This window comes from Pieris rapae, chromosome 5 (genome assembly GCF_905147795.1).
Source record: "Pieris rapae chromosome 5, ilPieRapa1.1, whole genome shotgun sequence".
NCBI lineage: Eukaryota > Metazoa > Arthropoda > Insecta > Lepidoptera > Pieridae > Pieris > Pieris rapae.
The window spans coordinates 9,882,643-9,899,350 of NC_059513.1; the positions used below are offsets into that span (position 1 = coordinate 9,882,643).

Sequence of the window (16,708 nt, forward strand, 5' to 3'; positions counted from 1 at the left end):
ATTTTCCATACCAGCGAGTGCCAAATTGCTACATTACGTCCTTTGACTGTGAACTATAACAACAAAATCCTTTAGTTTTCATCAGCCTTACATTATCGCGAGCCTCTTAATCTACACCAGGAAATTACACGATAATACGCTTCCTTTCATTAGTGCACAAAAAGCCATTGGCGACGGGAAATAATGAAAAAAATTCCTTAAAGAGTTCTTTCAAATATCTGTATGATCAGGTAAAATAAAATTATAAGCATTTGATTCAAGTTTAGTACGGATAAAAAGAAAGAATTATATAAGAGATTTTTTACAATAGACATAATGTCGATTGTTTTTGATTTTGGTAATTCATATGATTCTATTCTTGTTCTTGAACAGAACATATGGACTTTTGTCGTTTTAACACTTTGCACATACCAATTACAAATACAAGAAACATTTACAGATATATATCTAAGGTATAAAGTAGCGCCACTCTTTGAGAGTAGAGTAAGAGGCTTTGATCTAGATCGTGATACCACGTTATAAAAAATTGTACATCAGAAATTGCTATCGCAAAATTGGCGCTAGAGCGAAGACACCTAATGTCGTATGTCTGCCATTCTACTGTCACAATATATTAACGAAATCCTAAATTAGGTTTTAGTTTAAGTAAAGTTAAAACGATATTACTAGTGGAATGAAGTTCGCTGGGTCAGCTAGAACAATATAATATATAATTTTATTGATGTCAATCATCAAGATACATATTCTAATCACGGACAATATATATGTATATGGTATAATATTTAATCATCATTAAAATATAATTACAAGATTCCTCTTCCGCAGGTTGTTGAAGATTGGAAATTCATGTCCATGGTACTGGACAGGTTCTTCCTCTGGCTGTTCACCATTGCCTGCTTTGTTGGGACCTTTGGAATCATCTTCCAATCACCTTCACTCTACGACACTCGTGTTCCAGTTGATCAAGAACTGTCTTCTATACCGATGAGGAAGAATAACTTCTATTATCCTAAGGATGTTGAGACAATTGGTATTGTGTAGACCAAGCATATAGCCATGTTCTAATAAGATATACAAATAAAAATAGCGTAAAGTATCACTATTAATAGAATTTTAACTGGGCAAGAAGATCTGCCACTATTCTGAGTAAGAATGTCTTTGTATGATTAATTTCATAAAGTTTTAAGGAGTTATCATTACACAATGATCCACGTGACATATTTAATATAATAAAAGTAGAAGATAGAAAAAAAAGTTTAACTTCTAGTTCTAGTTAAAACATTTTTTCTAAACTTTTCGAAATTGGAAGGATTCTGTGAGAGAGACTTATACAGCATCAAATTTTAATTATGTTAAAGTCGTCACCAATTGGCTGTGTAAACTATTTGTAATACGTTTCTCAATAACTTAAGTCTTACGATAGAATTGAATGTGGTAGAATTATATCGGTGACATATTCTTGAATTTGTTTCTGATGTTCATTTTTTATAACATTCATACATTATAACGATCTTTTTTTTCTTCTTTCTTCGATCGACTTTTACTTAATAATAATTATCTCGTATTGCCAATGATATTTGTATATAAAGAGAACGCGACAAAGTGTATTATGCAAACCGTTGGTATGTAATCAATAAGTAATAACTTAGTAATTTATAACAATACTTAATTAACGATATTTACAAGGTATAATTTTAAGTATTAAGGCTGTGAATTTTACTTTTACTAATATTTTAATAAGATTAAATGTACTTTAGGAGCACAATATATAATCTATTATGAAGATTGTTTTATTTAGCCGCCCCCGCATAACATTTAGAACGGTTCTGTTTTCGACATCTGGCAAACCGACCAATAAATGGTGGATAAAATAAATAATTATTGTTATGCCAAAATAAAAAATATTAACCGCAAATTACATACTTATAAATGATGGATAAAAGGAGTTTAGGGTTTCAAATATTATAATAATTAAGTAACGAAAAGTGTAACGAATTCTTCACTGAGACAGCGTTTAGTTGGAAGTATTGGCAAAGCCTTAGGCCTTTTGACTTTTAGTTGTTACATATAAGCTATAATATTCAATTAAAAGAGAACTATAATCGACTATAATCTCTAAATGAATATGGAATAGTGAATAGAATTTTAATACTACCTGAAGAAAAGTTCTAAATTTAAATTTTATTAAATTATTTTTAATGATTCCCTTAGCCTTTTCAGCCTTTTATTAGTACCCTTTAGATTCGAATTATGTAAAAATTTGATAAAATGATTTAATTAAACCAAATAATAGAGTCAATGATAAAAAAATGTAACATGGTAAATTAACTAACAGAACGATAAACTTAGTTAAAATTAAAGAAACTCTTGATCGATTCTGCTCTGAAAAAATGATCGATTTACTAAAATTTTGTATGTACGGTGCTATCTTCAGGTATTATAAAAAAAAGGTTGCCTGTAAGTAATCGCTCGTAAGCGATAAGGCCTCCATTTGCCCTCCTTTTCATTTAATTATATTCCATTTTTATATTGTAATGTAACGAAGTGTTAATAAATAAATAAAGAAAACCCATTCAAATGTATGTTTAATGTTTGGTTACAACTAGTTGAGTAATCATGTCAAAGAGGCTTAGCGGGCATTCATTGTAGTACTTATCACAGTCGCCTCTCTGTCCATCTGCCTCTGCTTCATAATATATGTCATCTATGCCTTCTTCTTTTGATGCTGAAGGCCTGCAAAAAGAACTTCTTCTTTTACTATATCTTTGAGAGACTAAAACTGAGCAAGTAACTGTCTAACTTTACCCAACTAATGCAGCACTGGGCAACATTGAGTTAATAGAGCAAGTGCTCTGTATTACTTTTAATTATATTCAAAAATCGTATCAGATTAACTAGTATTGGTAGATAATTTTTATTTATTCATACATATCCCAACCAATCTTTAAAACATTATCCGAAACTTAAATATTTGTCTTATGCAGAGTATTTCATCTCTTTCTGTTTCTGTGTTTACGCTCTGATAAAAAAAGATAGATATCTTAAAATTGAACAACTAGATTAAGTATTTCTTTATTAATAAAATACGTCATCTATGCTATCTGTATAATTCAAACTAATATAATTAAAACATTTAAATGTACATAAACCTATACTGACAAAATACTAGCACTGTATAGTTTTTATAGCAGTATTATTAAATTTAGTCAAAACTTACGTGAAAATAATATGCATGATGTGGCCCAGAAGGCCGTTGTGATGTAGCGGAGTCTCCGCTGCCTCGCAGATGTTACGAAGCAAACATTCTCTTCCGTTCATGCCGTTTCTGAAATTATTTAAGTTGTAAACTACAATTATAAACACAGTTTTACCCAACGATATGGTCGTTATAAGAGAAAACGTGTCTTTTTTGAGCTATTGTCTATCCTAAGAAATGATAGGACTGTCTAAAAAAAGTCTATCTTAATATATATATTTCTTGTGTGCGTGTGTATGTGACTGAACTCCTCCTAAACGACTGGACCAATTTTGATGAAATTTTTTGTGTGTGTTCGTGGAGATTCGAGAATGGTTTACATTCACAATTTTGTCCGCTGGACAATGTTTTTTTTAATTAATTAGTAGTTGTTGATTTTGGAATGTTTTACATTGGATCCGACAGACGGCGCTACCATCGCACTGCCAAATTTTAAATAATATTTGAATTTTAATTTTAGTCTGTCCCGACAGTTAGCGCTGCGATCAAATTAAAAAAAAGTTTTGTTATCATTGTGTTATTGTAGACCATGTGCTATTTGAATAATATTTTTCATCAAAATGGTCCAGAATGTTTTAGCTTATTAAAAAAAGTTTGAAATTTTCAAATTAAATACGTATAGACAGGACAACGTCTGTCGGATCCGCTAGTATAGTATAAATTCGATGTAGCCGTAGCACGCACGAAAAAACTAAACGCCTCGCTCTTGACGCATGCGGCGTCACCTTGTTCTGAGGCGTTCCATTAAAGTGTAAGCGGGAGCGCGGAACGAGCGACAAAGAGGTACAATCGTCCTCCGCGTTCATATTTATATACGTACAAATAAATGTAATTTGAACAATTCAATAGTGATTTCCATTTACCTTCTCCTCTATAACCATACAAAGTACCTATCAAACAAATAATTCCTTTAATATATTTTAAAGCACTTACTCTTGGAATTTAGTTTCTAATACTGTGTACGCCAATTCCCTTGTTATACTTCTGCTGTGACGAGAAACGATCTGAAAAATAGAATTAAATAATAGATAGACTTTTATTAACAGTTCTTTAACGAAATACCTGATTAATGTATTATGTATTACCCTGTCTCAGGGCCGGATTTAGAGGTCTGAAGGCCTCAGGGCAATAAAAGAGTGGAGGCCCCCTTTTCAACCGACTTTTTCAATTATTTATTGTGAACTAAACTAGATTTTTTAAATATTTAACAAACAAATATAAATATATATTAATTATTATTATTAATTTGCTACTAGTAGAAATAAACATGCTGATATTGTTAAATATAAATTATTAATATATATTCATATTTGTATTTAATAATATCAGCATGTTTGTACTAAAAGTAAAGGTAAAATATCAAAAGAAACGTTGTCTACTAGTAGCAAATTAAAAAATGTTTTTCCGAAATGTGTGTACCTCTTTTGTTTAGGCCCTCGTTGCTTTAAATCCGGCCCTGCCGTGTCTCCTCAGTGAATTAATTCTAATATTTTTGGAAAGTCTCAATCTAAATCGAATACTAAGCTTGTTTGTCAGGCCATTAACGGTAAGCTGAAGAGGAGTTGCCAAATTGAGAATTTGCTTTTGTGTTGAATATACTATACTATGATAACAGATATACAGATATACAGAAAACAGCGCCACACGACTGTTAGGTTCTTTATGGTCTATTCGAGTCACATTTTCATGATCTCACTCTCTTTAGTCGGCAGCTCATCTCTGGGCGTCGTGGTCAGCAACGAAGCATCTAGATTTTCATGATAAGTTAGCATAAATTAAGAGGAGGATTTTCTGTAATTTATTACCGGTAGATTGGGGAAGAGAACTTCATCAATTTCAGTAATGTTAGTCACGACACCGTAGTTGGACTCGAAGTTATATGACACGAAGACATTTTTATCGGGAATATCAAGAGGTACAGCCACAGCGAAGAATATCTGGAAAATAACGTAATTTGATTTAGTTGATAAATATCATATCAACTAAAAAAATAAATTTGCCAATTCTTAAAAGGCCGGCATCGCACTCGCGAGCCCTCTGGCATTGAGAGTGTCCATGGGCGGCGGTATCACCTTAACATCAGGTGAGCCTCCTGCCCGTTTGCCGCCTGTTCTATAAAAAATTCATATATTAAACCTAAAAATTAAAAAAATAATAATATGAAACACGAACGTCCAAATTATGAGATCGTTATTATAACTTGCATATAGAAGAAAATTAACAAGAGAATCACACTCTTTGTGACCTTCAGGAAACTTCTATTGAAAGTACATGTTTGAGGTGATTGACGCACATTGCGTTATAACCTTAGTTTATATGTTTTGTTATGCTATACATACACTAATTAATTATTTTATTAGTGAATAAACGCCTTAATGAATTTAGTATACTAACTTTGTTAGTTAGGATTTCCAAAGAAATTAAAATATCGTATGTCGATATCATTCCCATTAGGGCGTTACAGATATCTTAATAACTATAAAAAATCAATCACATTCATTGCATGGTTTAAACCACAGTTAATTAGTCAGTTAAGCCATTACAGTGTGTGCTATGATGACTGGGCAAAAAAGGACGTAATATTACTTTAGTTATTTTGTTTTAATGAGTTATAGGATAATATGAAAAATCATATATAATGAGATGTAACATATATAACATTTATGTGCTTAAATAATTGTTTTACTTCTTTAAATATATTTAAGAGACCAAAACAATGTAAATTGTTTTATCAGTATACAATAGTTTTACTATATTTTATTGTTAAAGCTTAAAAATAGTACATGAAAACTTACTCCATACAAAGTAGTAGGTGGAAAGATAAGTCCACGTTTTTGAACATCATGGCTCTTCACAGCACAGAGAACTCTGAAAAGTTTAAATTTATACTCATATTTCAAAATATAATTTAAAAAGCATCAGAAGTATTATATTAAAACATTTTAGAACTTAATTTTATTTTTGTTTCCCGTAATATAAATTCCTATACTATAATGTTCCTACTGTAGAAATAACAAAAATCTCTAAAACAAGGAAAAAACCTCAGGATATAATTGACCTCGGTTTTGTTTCTCTTGTGCTCACAATTATACAATTTATAATGCACTTTAAAACAGTGAACATTCGAAGCATTTTAAAAAGTAAAATATGCAGGAAGTTCAAAGCCCGCTATGACATACAAATTTAAAACGGAATTTGCCACCGCAAACTAAAGCACTATTAAATTTACTTCAAATAAGTTCCTTATTTTGTAATATCATTTTTATATTATTTGAATACAGTTTTGAGAAAACACGTAATGGAATGGCTTGTTTAAGAAAAATCCAATCCAAACTTGAGAGATAATGAAATGCATTAAGTGCGGATATTGAGTAGTTCTTGGGATATATCTGACATTGAAAGATCGGACAAAACTAAACTTGCAATTAAAACAAATTATAATTTAAACGGAATGATAAACTTTTAAGAAGGCGCGTTATTCATCAATTTTTTAGTTACTTTCGGTTCTGAAAATAAGCCACATAACTATTTAAAAAAAAAACAAAGTTGTAATAAAGCTTTAAAAATGTTACTACACTAAACACAAACAACTGAAATAAATAACTTAAATGCATTTAAGATTAGATAGATTAAATGAGATATGAGAACTTTCTATAAATAAAACACTGTATCAATCCAGAATAAAAACACAAATGTGCGTACTACACAAAATTGGAAATCTAATTTAACTATTTAATATTAATATATTATTATTTTAGTAGTTTAGTAGTTACTATAATAATTAATGTTATTAATTTAGTATGAAAAGTAAAAACATGTTATAAACAAAACCTTTCCGATGTCTGAGGGTACAAAGCTTATTTTCGAAGAACACTTTGATCGGAATCAATTCACAAAAATAACAAACAGCTTCAGGCGGCATTTGATTAAAAAAATATCAAAACCTCGTACAAACTTAGGGCTAGGTATACAAATTTACTCACAGGATGAAAACCATCGATCTATACATGTCGAATGTTTGCAAACAACTTTAGAATTGACTTTTTTGTGCAAACCCGAAATACATTGTGATATCTGGACGGTTAACTAGAGAAAACTAACACCCATACGCGAAATAACAGTGCGACTTTCAATGGCACAATATAACCTTTCTGCTTGCCCGCTCTGCGCCCTTGACTTGCGAACTGTTAGTGAAAAATTAATTAATTAAATTAATTAACAATTAATTTAATTTTTTTTGATGTTCATAACTGTACTGTGTGTACTTGTTTACCTATATGAATAAAGATATTTTGATTTCGTACATTTATAAAGATAAAAAAATATACAATATTTTTCCACAACATACGTAATTTTTCATTTCTTAATCACGAAATTTTGCACAATGACAGGCAAACAATATACATGGATTCAGTATTTTTTGTGCAACCCAAAAATTTTTTTTGAGGATTTATCGAATCCCAATTTGCCTATTTAAATATTATTATTAAATCTTATTCCATAGTATTGTTTCATAAGAGTTCATTTATACCTATAGAGATATGGTGCAATGTAATTTGCGATAGTTCATAATCCTTAAGATGAATCGATATGAACAAAAATTTTTGTTATAATTTTTGAATGAAGTGGTTATCTTTGTATTTCCTTTTAATATGTGTGGTTTAATCAAATACATGTTTTTTTTTCTTTCTTTTATATTGTAAGAAAAGTTTTACCAAACTGAACGATCCACTTCAGCAATCACCCTCAGTAGATTAATAAGAATTATTTAGAAGCTCATCTCATCAATCTCGCATAAACTTTAGTCTAGCGGATCGTATTTCAGTTTCCGTTACGTGACAATGAGTTGACCGCAACCCGCACTAGTTTGGATGCTAATTGTTCCAGAATTGAGATTTCTGTCATATCACTTCAGTGATAATTGGACAATTGATACTGTACTGTTAGTATGAACTATTTTTTTTCTTTGGTAATTATCTGTAAAATAAAGACGACCTTTTTAGTTCTGTGCCTCAGTTCTGTATCTTTTCATGATAACTCGTCATAGTTCAATCTAATAGGCAAGTTGGTGATCAACCTGCTGACCTGACATACGCCTTCAAACTCTTTGGGTCTAAGCCGGTTTCCTATTTATTATATAGGAAAACATATTTCCTTCATTGCACAAAAAAAAGTCCATTGGTGCACAGCCGGGGTTTTAAGTCATGAGGGACGAGAGTCGTATGCTAATTATTATTAAGAAAATATTATGCATAAATATTAACAGATACCAGTTCCTCTAACTGCCAAATAATTTAATAATAATTCTTGTATCTCCTGTTCGTTTTGTAAATTCTCTATTTTCTTGAATTTGTAAGATTAGTTTTAGTTAGTTATTATAATATATATAGTTACTAATAGATTAAGGATCTATATTTTAATATAAATTTATTTTGTGTTTTATATAACTTCTGCTTCTTCTTGCACCCATCATTTTTCTTTATTTATTTCTATTCTTACTAGGGTTGCCTGGAAGAGATCGCTTGTTAGCGATAAGGCCGCCCGTTGCATCCCTTGTAATTTATATATACTGTGTTATTTGTATTTCTTTAGCAACGAAGTGTAAATAAATAAATAAATAAATAATAAACATAGCACGGCTTCGTATGCATTTTGTACCTTTATAAATTTAGTGTAAAAAGCCTAACTTAAGTTATTGATACTGGGTACTTATATTAGATATAAGCCGGCAAATCGAATAAAGAGACAAACAATATATCAATAAAAATATGCAGATATTCCCTCATTACACAGTAACCGGTTTTAATTCTAATCTGCAATTCTTGATACATAGAAGACGCCATGGCCTCGAATATAAATAAATAAAATTGACCTAATTTTGATAACGTTATAATATATTTTAATATTAAGCTATTTTATCACTACTAATGATATAAGAATTTACTTTAATAATGTGACTCATAATGTTATTCCTTCATATCTTCTGTGTAAAATTCATTTAAGACAAATTTGCAATTATGTGTGGCAGGATATGCGAACTTTAGATTATGTAACCATAACATTTTTGTACCATTTTCTCGCAAATCAATTATTATTATTAATTAATTTTATGACTTGGTTTATGCCAGTACTACAATCCAAATCATACTGGTTATATAGGTAATAATGTACCTACACTTTTACGTCAATGACAAGATTTCTGTTAGTTCTAGTAGGGCGTAAAGGATATGGGAATAAACTTAATTACTCATTAAATTTAATCTATTTTATAGCAGCAAGTATTTATTTATATTTAAACAAACGATTGACAAGAGGCAGTAGATTAAAAATAATAAATTATAAAGGTTTATTTATTAAAGATTTCTTATTTAATATCGTTTATTTTAAAAATTCGTTTAATGGTCCTATTAAGCAGAGTAAAATAGTAAACTACAGGCAAACGTAAACAAATAACGCTGATTCGTTAATTAATTGAGGCCGAATCGTTATTTGAAGGTTTTGATTGTTCGCGTTTAACTATTGCTGACCAACATTCGATTATTTATTTAAGAATAATAGACAATTGTAACGTGAAAGGGTTTGGTTTAAACTTAATTAATGAATAATATTATAGAATTTATGTTTTACCATCTACCATAAAAAAATTGTTTTTATTCGGGACATGCGAGATAATTATTAATTATAGTTATAATGAATACAATGCTGTTTGGTCTTGGCCTCAGATTGCATACATTATTGATATGAAACATCTATAGCCGCATGTAAAACTAACTGATTTCTGGTTTGGCACCGCATGCCATGGCGACGCGTCGCCACGCTATATGATGGTATTTATATGTAGTAATGTGTACAGTGTGACGACGCGTCGCCATGTTCAGTCGACAAAATAATGTCGATGTTTCACATCTTCCCAGCATCCCGTGACGGCTCACAGTTTTTTTTCAGTTTTAGACAAGTAGGTGACTTCGCTCATCATTAAGACACTATTCCACTGCAAATTATAGTTAAACGTTAACATAAAATGGACACAAAAACAAAGTTTTAAAAAGAAATACTTTATTTCAATTTTTGGTCGAATCTATTCTTTATTATTGTTAGTTTTGTAAAGATATTCGATACATTCATAAAACCAATATTCGATACAATTACAAAAAAGATACTTAAAAAATCATTCTAGATTCTGTACTGTTTAATTACTGATACTCCAATTTCCCAAGGGATCAAACTTTGTATGATAATATCCGCTTCATGTACCTTATTTGATACTAAGCATTAAAAAAACTTACGATAATGCTAAACAGAAAAACATGTTATCCCAACAGATACGTAAGCTTTAAAAAAATGTAATTATAGCCAAACCAATTTATTGTGAAATTATTAAAACTAGGCTGTATCGCGAGCAATTTACTGCCTGCAAATATTTACCATCGCCGGCTTTTTGAAAAGCGAAATTTTGATTGCAACGGATTGTATGGAAAGCCTGTGCCGTGTGTTGTTGTTATGTATGTATTCAAGCTGCCCCAGTGAACTTAGTTTCTTCTTAATGTGATTTTACTAAGACGACCTTTTTAGTACATACTAACATGGAACATTTTTTTGTAATTTTGTAATTAAAACGTGTTTGTTTTCATCTCGTGACGAGGATTTTATATATTAGATATATATAGTACAGTAAATCCTATGACAATTGGCAGTGGGAAAGAAAACTTGATACACATTAGGCATAATCCTTTTTTACTTGAATTCCGTACTGAGCTGTGTAAGCCGGGCTGCGAGCCTTTAACGCCTAAAATTTACATTTGCTTGGTTGTGCTTTAACGCCTAAAATTTACATCTGATTTAGGCGTAGAAGGCAACTAAAAACTTCTCAGTTTTATGAGAACCTATAAAGTATATACGCATTTTGATTGGGTAAAATTTTAATTAAATATTTAGAAATATATAATAAATTTATAATGTAAAAGACATATAGTCTAAAGGACTTGTCGAACAAGCATCTTCATAGTAGTAACATTTGTCTTCTAGGCCCCAGTACTCTGCTTCATAATAACAATCTTCTATATCATCTTCTGACATCGATGTTGACGGTCTAAAAAACAACGGTAAAAATAAATCATGGTTACTTCTGCTTTTTTATGTGCCAACTTTTTCTATGTAAGAATATGTAGACAATAAATAGAATTAAAAAATATTTGATAACTACTATTTAATAAACCATTTTACCTAAGGAGAGACAAACATGAAATTTTATCATATTTTTATTCTATTAAATACTTAACATATCTGATAATTAAAATGTATTGAATTGTTTTAATTTTAATTTTCATTTGGATTGAAAAAAAGAAACGAATAATAAAAACGCTGTCTCTGCGTAACGGCCTAATCAATTCTTTTATAATCTAAAACTTTTAAAAACCTCGTAAAAATAATGACTTTGGAATTGCGAACATGCAGCAGCTACTTATATCGTCGAAACTTATATCGACAGAGTTACTTACGTAAGTAGGAGGTGAAGCAAATCGCCTAGGATGCCGTTATGCAGAAAATGCGAGGTGGCATTCTCGCAAATGGCTCTGAGCAGGCAATGCTGTCCCGGGTGGCCATGGCTGCAAGCAAAAATAGACATTAAATATGTAGACAGATGTTTTAAAATTGCATTAAAGAATGCTGTGAACATAGACTCGCTCGGTATTTGCATGTGTAGTGTTTGTGTAAATTGGTATTTTGTAATGGCAAATCATTAATTTGGTTATGAGACTTAGAGCGCAGGTTAATACTACTAATTCTTTTATTCAGATCGCCTTATACACTTTAAGTAACTATTAAATGGTCTCTTCTTAATGTGCTTGTCAAATTGTATTGACCCTATTTAAACTTAAAATTTAATATATGTTTTATATTGTAATATGTAAAGGCAATTTACAGCTATTCTTTGATACTTTTGTACAAAAATATTAATTTAAAATTTTCTATCAACTTACATGAAAACGTCATTAAAAGTTGTTTTTCTTTTGTTTGTTTAATGTAACGAGTTGTTTAATAAGAACGCGTGCTTTGAAAACACAACAATAAAAAAATGAAAATTATGGAATATTTAAAATTAATATGCTGATTTTTCAAAGTTTGAATAATATATATAATCCTAAAAAGAATATTGCCTGGTAGAATTTTACCGCAATGCTTATGCAACATGACCTTGGTACTGGAGACGGTGTTAGTGGGTATTCCTTACCCTATTATTTGTTCACCAGAGATTTTAATTATGAGAATTTAATTAAATTACGACCACACCTTTAAATATCTTCAAAAAAAGAGTGGCGGAGAGTTTATTGCCAGTTCTTCTCTTCCGCTCTTCGCCCTTGATTTGAGAACTGGCAGCAAATGTAAAATTAGATTCATTTAATATTTCTTTTTTTTGACGTTCATAAGTGTACATTATGTTACCTATATGAATAAATGAATTTTGACTTGACTTGACTTCAAACGTAACAGTGAAGTTAGATATTCTGCCAGATCGAACCTTCAGAATGTTTTGGGTTTAGACCCCGGGTGTAACCGATATTTAAAATACGCTATACTATACCAATTTTTGAAAGAAAAAAATAAATGTTCGTATCATTGATCTTCGTAGAACCAAGTTCTGACGTTCGTACAATGACAATAATGCTATACAGAAATACGAATTGTTTACTCCAATTCCATATAACCTCAATATAAATCTAATCAAAACTGACCATAGACTACTTTCATTAATAGCAACAATGCTATTAATGATATGTAACCTAATTTCTTAATAATATTGATGTTTGATAATTAACCGGAAAGTATGAGCAGTGTTGGACTAGTGGCTTCAGCGTGCGACTCACATACCTGAGGTCATAGGTTCGATCCCCGGCTGTACACCAATGGAGTTTCTGTCTATGTGCGCATTTAACATTTTCTCGAACGGTGAAGGAAAAGATCGTGAGGAAACCGACATGTCTTAGAAAAAGTCGATGGCGTGTGTCAGGCACTGGAGGCTGATCAACTACTTGCCCATTAGATTTAAAAATGATCATGAAACAGATTTAGGAATCTGAGGCCAAGAGCTAAAAGAGATTGTAGCGCCACTGATTTTTTTTAAAGAATTTTTTATAATAAACGCGGTCCAAATTCAAAATAATAAAAAAGTTGAAAAAATGCTTGATTAGTTGTTAAGTATAGAATATATATATATATTATATTAACGTAACCAAGACTTAGACATATATTATACAAGCCATCGAGGGATCTGGTTTATCCATTATAAGTTAAATCGAACGCTTCGAATACGATTTATAACAACCATTGCTTATGTTGAAATCAAACCAGTGGTTACACGTATGTATGAGCCAGTAGTATATTGAATTCCGTTATTAATTTACGATTATACTACGTAATAATACATTAAGACACACACATAAGCTCATGTCAAAAATAATCAATTTCAAATAAAGAAGTACGTCCTCTTTGCCATCATCTATAACATATAAACTGTGAACCACATCACTGTAGAATTCTTGAGATTCCATGAAATTCTTCGAGGATTATGTATTACAATATGATACTTACTTTTCAAGCATATTTTCTATGAATGTGTAGAAATATTTTCTTGTCAATATCTTCCTAGTATCGATACTGCGATGTTCTCGTTTGCTTATCTGCAAAATTGAATCAAATACGTTTTACAGAACCAATAAAATAATAATATATGTATTACACTAAAGCGTCCGTTCTAGTCGACGTGTGCTAGAGACAATAAAAATACTCTCTCTCTCTCTCTCCGTCTCTTTATTTTATCACCAGTGACTATCTCTTGCGGATCTTCATTTAAACTTCGGCTATGCATCAATATTTTTTTCTATATAGCTTAGAAATGTAATAGCATAATGAAGAACGACCTATACCAGAATATATGAGCCAAAAATTACGGGAATCGCAGTACATAGTTGCATTAACGTCCGATTAATTAAATGAAACGTAGTGTCTTCCCCATACCATTTTAAGAGTGTTATTATAGTTTTGCGTTGTGATATATGTATATAAAAAAATGTGTGCATATACTAGTGTACGCACATAAGAAGTGAAAGTTCTTTATGACCTTATTTTTTTAAAGATAATCTACTACACAACTTTAGAGAAATTGGTTAATGAAAGTTAAATTAGATAAAGTTTAATAAAAGCTTTTATTATACATGCACTTTTATGCACATGAGTACAAATAATATAATTATTTCATTTTACCTTATTAACACTAAGATTATTATGCAATTCCATTAATTGTAATATAATTATTACTAACATTGTTATCGTTTATAGCTTCGAATCCCTTCGAATCAACCGCGCCTTTTTCTTGTCCCAAGACAAGTAAAGATAAAGATGTCGCGTAACGGAAAAATGTGACGGTTACTTATTTCCAACGCCAATCAAGAAGTTTCACTTCAAATAGCCATATCACTAACAACTAATCGTGTCATCTGAAGAATATAGAAAAAGGACAGAGCTGGTTTTATCAATATTTTTGTACAAACTTCAACATCCCCCAAAAGTGGTTCCAACCACGTCGCATTGTCGACAGTATAGTAGTTTGCCTCGAAGAACCATGCGACACTCACAGTGGCTTCCGTATCTAAAGGCACCGCTACTGTAGAAAAAACCTTTAAATATAAAACATATATTAGTATGTGACAAGATTTTTTATTAATTAAAAGACATTTTAGATACATTTTATGTGACTTCATCCCTAATGATCGTCTTTCGATCAATTTACACAAACCACGTTGAGCGCTTAAACATTCCTGAAGAATTATGTTATTTCTTTGAAATGCAACAAATCCGTTATGTATTTAGTTCATGTAACCGCGGCACTCAACTTTGCAATATGTTTATTTTATACTTATTAGTAAAGGTTTTTGACATTTATAAGTATGCACTTAGACGCATCTAAACTGAATAAACGAATTTTGATTTGATTTGATTAATGTTACTGTTATCTTCCTGTTATGGGTTTGGATCCAGGCAACTATGGCTGATTAATAGATAATATAATAAAGAAGGCCAAAGGGCTGATTAATGTTGATAATGGTGATGGGTTCTGATGTCTGTAAATTTAACCTTATAAAATAAACATGTCACACGAAATATATATGTAAATGAATTTACTGCTACTAAAACTACCCGATTAATAAATTGCTGATCTAACTAACTCTTGGTCAGTAGACTTGTTAACTTTGTGATTGGATAGTGAACATATGTAAACTTTTTATCTTTTTACTTAGCTGAAGTAATGAAGGTGTCTCTGACAACATAAAAGAAATGAAAGAGATGTTGAAAAAAAAACTTATATTCTTAATAATAGAAATCAACGTTTGTTAAAAAATCTGGTTTCGTGGAATGTTAAAGTTAAAAAGTTTTTCTATGAATGTACGAATTGTATTCTATAAGTATTGAGTACTCACCCCCCATTGCGTAAAAGGAGTAAATATGAGGTATCTTCTCTGTCTATTGTGTTGTGCTTGCAGTCCTTGCACAGTCACATTTAAGCTGTAAATTCTGAAAATACATACACATACATACATAACATATTATGTATACATATAAAGGGAGATAAAATGAAAAAAATTAACCACTGTATATGTCCTTTAAATAATAATGAATAACAATAAAGAATGTGTTTTCTTTGTGTCTCTTTTTCAAATTAAGATAAATATGAGCAATAATAACCATCGTAAATAAAAGTTTCTTTAATAAACGATATTTGAAATAATAGAATTACCTAGAGCTTTCACTATAGTACAGGGATTTTAGAAGCTACAATATTACTACCTACATTATAAAACAACTAAGAATCCACATAACGCGCGATAATTCTAAACGTCGCCAAGAATTTGACGAACCGTGTGTTGCTTTAGGAAAATGACTTGTATACTTAAGCCTTTGTCAAACTTCTTGTGTGATTGGTCTTATTTGGACAAGGAATTTCAGATCCGTTAGGCAAGTATGTAAAACGGTTTTGAAAATAGCGGTTTTCACTATTGAAGTATGTATTTAGTGACTTCGACTGTAGTTCGTGACAAAACTGTTAGATTATATGCAATTCAGAGTGAATATTTAATTTTAAATCGGTTAGAAATATCGCTTAGTCACTGCACTTTAGCTCGGTTTGGGATTGGGTAAAATATGTAGAATGATGTTTGTTTGAGGGTGTTCAGAGGAATTGTTCGGATTAAAACCCGCAGCTGAGTTTTATCATCGGACGTCGAGGCAGAATATGAAATTCCACCTGTATCACCTCGACGTCCGCCGTTCCACAACTGAGCGTTTTTCAAGGCAGTTTTTGCCACGCACCACCACTTAGTGGAACCAGCTGCCCACTGAAGTATTTCCGAACCAATTCAACTTGAGGTCCTCCAAGAAAAGAGCGTAACAATTCTT

General features: G+C 30.9%; 3 protein-coding genes across 6 annotated transcripts in view; 1 reads left to right on the forward strand and 2 right to left on the reverse strand.

Annotated features, from left to right (window-relative positions):
- The window catches only part of LOC111003557 (acetylcholine receptor subunit beta-like 2), a 41,871-nt gene extending 40,740 nt beyond the window's left edge, over nt 1–1,131 (forward strand). For 2 of the 4 annotated variants that reach the window (XM_045628238.1, XM_045628240.1), the window contains exon 11: nt 826–1,130. In XM_045628238.1, coding sequence (XP_045484194.1) covers nt 826–1,041 — 216 coding nt within the window. In that variant the 3' untranslated portion in view covers nt 1,042–1,130. Of the gene's footprint in view, nt 1–825 lie in introns of all 4 variants that reach the window. The other 2 variants (XM_045628239.1, XM_022274136.2) reach the window with 2 other exon arrangements.
- Nucleotides 1,132–2,567: 1,436 nt separating this feature from the next.
- Nucleotides 2,568–7,330, reverse strand: LOC111003555. The gene is made up of 6 exons (XM_022274135.2): nt 7,240–7,330; nt 6,052–6,124; nt 5,062–5,193; nt 4,190–4,260; nt 3,218–3,325; nt 2,568–2,733 (listed from the first exon to the last, which is right to left on the reverse strand). The coding sequence occupies exons 1-6, from the start codon at nt 7,263–7,265 to the stop codon at nt 2,586–2,588; spliced, it is 558 nt and encodes a 185-aa protein (XP_022129827.2). The 5' UTR covers nt 7,266–7,330; the 3' UTR covers nt 2,568–2,585.
- Nucleotides 7,331–11,206: 3,876 nt separating this feature from the next.
- On the reverse strand, nt 11,207–16,207 carry LOC111003554. The gene is made up of 6 exons (XM_045628330.1): nt 16,104–16,207; nt 15,733–15,826; nt 14,806–14,931; nt 13,847–13,935; nt 11,755–11,862; nt 11,207–11,345 (listed from the first exon to the last, which is right to left on the reverse strand). The coding sequence occupies exons 1-6, from the start codon at nt 16,127–16,129 to the stop codon at nt 11,207–11,209; spliced, it is 582 nt and encodes a 193-aa protein (XP_045484286.1). The 5' UTR covers nt 16,130–16,207.
- Nucleotides 16,208–16,708: the final 501 nt, after the last annotated feature.

Bases quoted from the DNA above. Each gene is read 5' to 3' on its own strand.
- LOC111003555 (XM_022274135.2), bottom strand. From the start codon at position 7,265: ATGTATAGATCGATGGTTTTCATCCT. The intron at 4,261-5,061 runs GTAATAAATTAC...TCTATTTTTCAG, and splicing joins TTCTCTTCCCCAATCTACCG to ATCGTTTCTCGTCACAGCAG. The intron at 3,326-4,189 runs GTAAGTGCTTTA...AAATAATTTCAG, and splicing joins TTAGAAACTAAATTCCAAGA to AAACGGCATGAACGGAAGAG.
- LOC111003554 (XM_045628330.1), bottom strand. From the start codon at position 16,129: ATGTGGATTCTTAGTTGTTTTATAAT. The intron at 14,932-15,732 runs GTGAGTACTCAA...TTATATTTAAAG, and splicing joins CTCCTTTTACGCAATGGGGG to GTTTTTTCTACAGTAGCGGT. The intron at 13,936-14,805 runs GTTTGTACAAAA...TCAATTTTGCAG, and splicing joins CACTTTTGGGGGATGTTGAA to ATAAGCAAACGAGAACATCG.